This window comes from Nanorana parkeri, unplaced genomic scaffold, assembly GCF_000935625.1.
Source record: "Nanorana parkeri isolate BGI_ZX_2015 unplaced genomic scaffold, ASM93562v1 scaffold1323, whole genome shotgun sequence".
NCBI classification, from domain to species: Eukaryota; Metazoa; Chordata; class Amphibia; order Anura; family Dicroglossidae; genus Nanorana; species Nanorana parkeri.
The window spans coordinates 247,620-255,651 of NW_017307591.1; the positions used below are offsets into that span (position 1 = coordinate 247,620).

The following is an 8,032-nucleotide window of genomic DNA, read 5'->3' on the forward strand; positions in this document are numbered from 1 at the left end:
TTATACAAGCATGTTCAGGTGCATTTCATTGTTTCATTGTGTAATCACAGAAGCAATAATACATAGCCGTATAACAGGCTACAAATCACAATAGCAATACCACACAGTGACACAACAAAAGTATTATACCAGCTAATCTGATACCAAATCAACAATGTAAATGGATCACAATCAGATTTGTATAACAGCCAGTAGGAGATATAGATTTATTAATTATCCCATAAAACCAGCAAGACTTTATTGGATCATTCTAAAAACACATTTGCATAAAGCCATAAATAATGTGCAAATCATGAATAAACAAAACCCAAGGACCAGGATAAAATAGCTCATTTAGAACCAACATATATACATCAGTAGTGTGTAATCAGTGGTGCTGGTGCAGAATGTACACATCTCAGCTCATTGGATATAAGCAGATGCACGAATGAGATCAGATGCAGTATGGATAACTTTTTACACAGGAGCTTGCTGTCGGCAAGATCCTCCATTAAATCAATACAGCTGTGTGCATGAGGCCTTAAGCTGGCCATACACTTTACAACCATCACACGACTTTCGTCTTGCGATGCTTGTAAGGTAATTAAAAGCTCTTACGATCTGCCCATCTTGGACAGGCAGATCGTACTTGCAATAATCGCAAGCCCGCCCCGCTGAGGGGAGGGCTTTCCGATGCCTGCAATGCTGAGCGGGCAGTGTGCGCTTGCGTACACCGCCCTGTGCGGCATTTGTCTTACGAGCATGCCACAAACCTGCCGAAAATCTTACAATTTTCGGCTGCTTTTCCAACATGTTCGTAAAGGTGCCCAAATCCCGCGATCGTACCATAATCGCAAAGTGTGCGGCAGGCGTGCAACCGTTTTTACTGTACGGTCGCACGTCTTTTGTCTAAGGAGCCTAATGCAGAACCAGCAGTGCTGCATTGTAAGTGAGGACACAAAGGTCTTGTTCACAACTCAGAGCGTTGAAGAGAAGAGGAGAGCACTGGCTGCCAGGGGAACGATGGATAAGGTAGGTATAACTGCTGTTTGGAGGGGAATTCAGAATAACAAAAATGGTAGATACAGACTGCATCACATATGACATTTTACTAGAGGTTCTGATGCACAGTATGTGTGGGAGTCCTTCCAGCCACTCATATCCACACTTCCTATACACCACAACCAGACATTTTCTTTTTCTGTTTTATTTTGTGGTAATTTCAAATAGGAGGTGACCAGAAGAGCCATTGAGGAATATTTACATCACACTATTGTTTTATAATGCTAACAGTCTAATGCAACTAAAATATTCCAGGTTTTGCTGAAAACAACAGCTGGGGATATCGATATTGAGTTGTGGTCAAAGGAAGCACCAAGAGCTTGCCGAAACTTTGTTCAACTTTGTCTGGAAGGTAAGATAGACTCTCCCTATGAATCTGTGTGCCGATTTACAATGTGAGTAAACATGGTGGTGTAGAGTTTGTGGTTTTCATTTTACTGTACAGTAAACAGTAGAGAATGGCATCCTTTTCATATCTGCAATCAAAGAGCAACTTACAGTATTTTATAACGATAAATCAAGTACTGGAGACCATAAACTGGTATTTATGGACCCCAAGAAATATTCAACAATGTACTCCAGTCCAGCCACCCTATCAGATATGTAACACAACATTTACACCAAAGTTTTAGAAGGTCTCCACCTAAACACATCTCAGTACCAGTTATCAATAAGCATACTTTACACAGCTATTGAAGACATTAACAAAATCACTTTGTTCCATAGAGCACAATTTTAAAACCATAAAAAAAAGTTACAGGGCCCTGCATTAGGTTTTTTTAACATGTATTTAATTTTTTTTCAACGTATTCCACAATTTTTAAAGAAGTCGGCATAATAAACAGTGCAAAAAGGCGCAATATTTCTTTTGGTTACTCGGAACCTTGTGCATTTTTGTACTGATTATTACGCCAACTTTTTAAAAGTGCAATTAAATCCAAAAATGTTGTTTTGAGTTTTGGATAGAATGGAGAGGGATTAGAACACTTGTTCCACAGCAATAAAAACCTTACAAGTGGAAGTGAGGCTGTAGATTAAAAGATTCAGAAGATCGTTTGGAACGTGAAAAAGCACAATGGCTCCAGTGAGGCCTCTCTCGCAGGATGTCCCATATACAGGGGAGTACAGGGTTGAACATATATGCATATATACCGCCTAATGAGAGCACCAAACATGACAAAATGAGAGCCCAAAAATGTTTAATAATGAAATTGGTTCATAAGTGACAACACAGAACAGCTAATGAGTTTTGGTGGGTTCAGAGACCTCACCCTTCTTCAGGGCTTAAATATGACAAGTAGCATTATGGGTTCAAAAACTGGCACGAATCACCAGGGAATAATTACTTGCTGTGTAGGGTATATCCAACAGCAGTGAATCGGCATTACGGAGATTGACCCTCTCTCTTTGTCTAGGTGACTGTTATCACTGAAAGTGAAGAAGTCCCAAATTTTGGGTTCTCGCCAGAACAGAAATGGATGGGAAATCTGCTAATGGTTCTGGTGACTGCTGACCACCAGGGATTGCTCTCACTTTGGGGGTATTTCTTCTCCCAATCTTTCCAATAGTTCATGGGGGCAAAAATGTTGAAAGGGTTTATAATCCTCCCTTACTCTATCCATAACCAAAAAACTCCTTCATGTGTTTAGATGTATGAGATGTGTTTAGGTGGAGGCCTTTATAATACTGAGATTTTACAATGACATTAAATCAATTTTGAAGGATTGTTTAAAATGTTTGAGTAGTTTCTTCCAAATTGCCTTTTAAAGATTAATGCACTTTAACCCCTTAGTGACCAGTGATGTCCATAGTGCGTCACTGGCACCGGGCCCGTTCAAACAGACTCCCGGCGGTTAAAGAAGCCGGGACTCTGTTTACAATTGTAAAGCAGACTGTCTGCTTTACAATAGAAGTGATCAAGCGACTCATCTGTCTCCCGATTTCTTCTCCGGGCCGGTAAAGCTTGTAAGCCCCCCTATGTGTTAGCATTTAAAATAAAAGTAATTTTTTTTTTTTTAAAGTTCCCTGCCCTCACGAGTCTTCACATAAACATGCGTCGGGTGCGCCTACGTATGAAAACGACAATCACGCTACACATGTTGAGAGCAATAATTCTAAGGCCAATATTTATGCGTATCTCTAAACTGATGACCTGTGGGTGCATTTTGGGTTTGATAAAAAGTTGCGCTAAAACGTGCAATATAAACATTTTAAACTGCCAACATTTTATTCTATAGGTTTTGGCTTTCAGAAAATATATAATGTGTGGGGAGTTGAAGTAATTTTCAGGCCTAAAATGTGGATTATATCATGGGTACAAAAAAGGCCTCGGTCACTAAGGGGTTAAAACAAAGTGCACTTATCATTTTGGCCCCTTTAAGCTGTCCTAACTAATCCCTCCCCTTCACAGATGCATACTTATGGAGTTCTGATGGTCCAGCGTCTGTTGTTTGTTTACATTCTGTGGCCAAAGTCTTCCTCTCCTGGCCGTACCTGCTCAGTAAATTCGCCAATGCTCTCTATGAGGTTTGTCTACCTCCCTCTGCCGGCCAGGAGACAGCCCTGATAAATGTCAATGGGGTTGTGCTGCCAAAACAACAAATGCATATGTGCAGGGGTTGTTTTAAGTGCACGTATCCTTTAAGCACTGACATTAGTTAAGATTTCAGTAAGAATAAAGTCTTAGAGCTATACTATTTATTCATTCTAAATAAAGTATATTTAAAGCCAAACTTTTTAAAACTTTTGTGTAGAGTAGCGAATGAGTAAAACCTAAAAGATTGAAACACAGTCAGTTACACCCTAGTGCATTAATGCACTAGGTTGTACCCAATGTTTACTTTTGCCTTTTGTTTTTTACAGTGTGGTATTTTCCTACCACTGGGACATAGGTGAGCCTGGTTCATTCCTCCAATTTATTTTGAAGTAAAGAGGACACGTGAGGTGGACACGCACATTAATGGATAAAACCCCTTTCAGTTCTGTTTTTACTTTTTTTCCATCTGTCCTATTAAAGAGAATTACTTTTACAATGTCCTATAAACACACTGAGAAGTATATGGATTTCTCTCTAAAATAAGGGAAAACCTCTCTTAGACAATTGTAACCAGAACCTTCCCCATTGAAAGATTCCTCCTTTTTCTGTTTCGGTGACAACACAAATTTTAGATTTCTCATTACTTTATGTCCTGTTGATGCTTAAAAATAAACCTATTGACTTTGTTTTGGTTTGTGAAAGTGCCAGACCTAATGTTATACAAATTAGCTAATCTCACAAATAAATGTTGTCTTTACCCATGCCACCAGGGGCTTATCTTGTATGTCATAGACTCCTTTTTCAGCTGAGCATGTACCCAGGCATGTAGCTGCCAGGACATCTTGTCATTTTGGCAGCCAAGTTCCAAGTCTGTCTAACTGATGCTACAGAAGTTCAGTATTGGTCAGCAAAAATACGTGTTTTTGCTCAATGCTTTTAAAATATAAACAGAAATTGATACACTGTAGTTAGCTGTGACTCTGGTAACTGCTATGTTTCTTTTTTTTTTGCACATGAGTTAAATTCAAAAGTAGAAAAGCATTGTTTTGCTCTGTGGTACTGCTTATCTTCTGGGTTGAAAGCTGGCTAGCGTCATCCGAGCCCACTTCCTGTGGGTCCAGATAGTCAGGGACCTACCCCTGGGGCAGTGCCTGCATGCAGAATGGGCTCCAAGTATTTCTTGAATGAATGGCGCTAAAATGTCATTATGTAAGCATCACTCATTCCAGGAGGAAGGACTGCCTACCAACGCCACTGGAGCTGAAGGAGAAGGACCTATCGCATCATCAGACCAGCCAGCATGCTGCATGAAAAAAATGTTAAATTAAAGTGGTATTAAAGTCAATTTTTTTTTAACATATATCTACTGCTAACAAGCAGTAGATATATGCAAAAATATTTTTAAAAAATAAAAAAGTTACCAAATAGGTAAAAACGTACCTGTGTCTCTGCCGCTTGCTCCCGGCTCTCTTAACAAGTCTTTCCTAAAATTATTACTTTTATATTTATTTAGTAGCATTTGTTTTATAAATATCAAGTGTCAGACTGAAAAAGATGTATATTTTCTATTTTTTTGCATTTGTTATATAGAAAATGAAATAACTCTTGGGTGACAATGCTAAGAAAAGAAAGTGTTGTTTGTCCCCCTTCAAAAATATGCCTTAATTCTGTTTCATAAGTAATAAAGTTATTGCTCAATTATTAGGTCCATAGCTGAAATTGGAAAATTGCTCCGCAACTCATCGGGTTACAATCTCTAGGTCATTGTTGTCTATCCTGTGTCTGCATCATCATGACTAATTTTTTTTTTTTTTTCACAAGAGCAAGTATTTACAATTGAGCATTTATCAATTTCTTTGTTTTTCCAGGTTATTATGATAACACAATATTCCACAGAGTTGTGCCTGACTTCATTATTCAAGGGGGAGATCCAACAGGCACCGGGACAGGGGGCGAATCAGTATATGGAAAACCATTCAGGGTAAGACTGATTACATCAAAGGAGAATTATGGGAGAGGGAAATGCACTCATCCCCATAATTAGAGCCAAGGCGTGACACTGAAGCTGTCACACGTTGGCTCTATTGATCGAGAATTGAGTGATCTCATACCGCTGATCGATTAGTTCCCAAACTTCTCCCTGCAGAGAGCGATGACTGTCAGTCACCACTCCCCGGAAGGATCACCTTCTCCCCTCTCTATTCCTCCAGAGCTACCTGGGGGATCAGACGGGGGAAGGGGGCGTACACAGCTGGTTTTGCCTCTAGAAAGTCAGAGCCAGCTGTCAATCAGGCAGCAGTGTAGATCCCAACAATATTGTCGTAATCAACCCAGCTGCAGCGCGGCTCTGCGCTGACAGCATATAGCAGGCAATAGTGTGCTATATGCTGAGTTTTGGGTCATAGGAGGACATTAGTATATGTCCTCCTGTGACCCTAAACAGAACTAGGGCAAAAAAAAAGGTTGGGCCATAGTTCTATTTTAAAGAGAAATGTTTGTATGTATTTTGTTAATCTACATTTTTTGTAATGTATGTTTTATATCGTTTTGGGAGATCGTGCTGCTATGACCTAGCTGCAGCCCTCATTTTTTTTTTAGTAATGAACATAAGGAACGAAGAACATAAATACTCTGGAGCCTATTTATGAAACATTTTCAGAGCTAACAAGCTAACAGCTCTGCGAACGAGACTCACAGCACATTATGGACACTAGATGGAGCTGAGGGGTATTGGAAGTTCCTCTGCTCCTCAGCTCCATCTAGTGACCATAATGTGCTTGTTTGTAGAGCTGTATGGTTTGCAGACATTTTATAAATAGAGACCTGTATACTGCTATTAAAGCGGACCATTACCCATTTCTTTAGAATAACAACAAACACACCTTTAGAAATGTTTAGTAATGCCAATCTTCAAACACATACTTCTAGATAATTGCCGGCTTTGTATTCTTTGCATTCCTTATTTCTCTTTTCTTCCCCAGTCTTCTGGCAGTGGCAATATTGAGTAAGGGCAGATTACTAGCTCTTCTTTTACTTCCTTAAACTCTGGCACATGTGACCAGGACATGTGGCCATGCACATTACCTCAAGGGAGAAAAATGCATTTCCCTGAGATCACGTGTGATTACAGATGAGATTTCCCAGCAATGCTCTGCTGATGTAACCTTCCTAGGATGCAATGCTTTTGGCATTACATCCTCATTATTTCAATGACAAGGCAATCCCAGTGTGCATTGCTATGGCAAACTGAAGTAATTTTGCCCTTTCAAAGCAGGAAGTGAATGCTCTGCAAGTGTAAGTATTTCAAAATCACAGCAGTGTACACCTGACATGTCTCTGTTATTATTAATCATCATACGCAGAGGGATGCATTGGTAGAATTTGATTTTTGAGTGTAAAGGTCCGCTTTAACTGAACTTAAGGACATATTAGAAACAAACATTATTCTGGCTAGGCAAAAACATATTAATGATACTGCAAAAGCTGTTGCCAGACAGAGAGCCTTTTCAAAAGAACACTGGTGGCAGGGGAGTGTAACAAGCTCTGGTCCTGGAAACACACTTCCCAGACTCTGATGCCTTTTATTCAGCCGCTCATTCTTTACCTGTGATTGTGTTTCAGCATAGTAGTAATGATCATAAGAGTAAATGATTCAGAACCTGCTGGCTGACAAGTACGGAGGGAGCAAGCTGACATCTGACAGCAGTGCTAGCCTAATCGTCAACCCTTAATCCTTTGTTCAGCTATCTTTGCTAAGCCATGTGGGCATTTCAAGATGCCAAACCAAGCTGCCTCACAGCACCCTTTAATTTAAGCTTGTTCCCCAGTGTAGGGTTAGTTCACACCAGAAACTGCATCACAACTGCGTGCGTCTGCACAGTTGCATTGCAATGCATTTTGACATGTTTGCAATTCATTTTCATGCGTTTTTTTCTGCACTAATGCTAATTAGACAGACCTTATATAGAAGTTTGTGAAAAAGTGAACTCACCACATTGCTGTTTCTGTACCCGGTTCATAGCCCCAAGATCTGGGTGCAACTTTTCAGTAATCTCCCTCTACTTTGCCATCTTGTGGCAATTATTCTTATATTGGGGATGTTTGCTGTTGTACAGCAGGGGACAGCCCCGCACACATTGGATGAAATCACCTGCATCCACAAATTCCATCTCTTCACTTTCTCTCCATACTACAAAGAGGAAGTCCCTGGGTGATGACGTAATCAATTCTAAATCTGTTTTTTTTTGTATGCGTTCCGTTGCGTGTGATGCGGTTGCACTGCGTTTTGATGCGTTTCGATGCAGTTTGATGCATGTAAAATAGGACAAGCAGTACTTTTTCTGACTGCATCTGAACGGACTGCAATGGTGTGACTTAAGCACAAGAAAGCCCATATGAAAGCATTGTGATGTATTTTGACTGCAGCAGTCAAAATAAATGGACTGCTTGACAACT

At 40.0% G+C, this 8,032-nt stretch overlaps 1 protein-coding gene across 1 annotated transcript in view; it reads left to right on the forward strand.

Moving 5' to 3' along the window:
• Nucleotides 1-8,032, forward strand: part of CWC27 (CWC27 spliceosome associated protein homolog) — a 157,823-nt gene that overhangs the window by 2,208 nt on the left and 147,583 nt on the right. The window contains exons 2-3 of the mRNA XM_018569332.1: nt 1,297-1,393; nt 5,446-5,558. Of these exons, the coding sequence (XP_018424834.1) occupies nt 1,297-1,393; nt 5,446-5,558 (210 nt within the window). The remainder of the gene's footprint in view (nt 1-1,296; nt 1,394-5,445; nt 5,559-8,032) is intronic.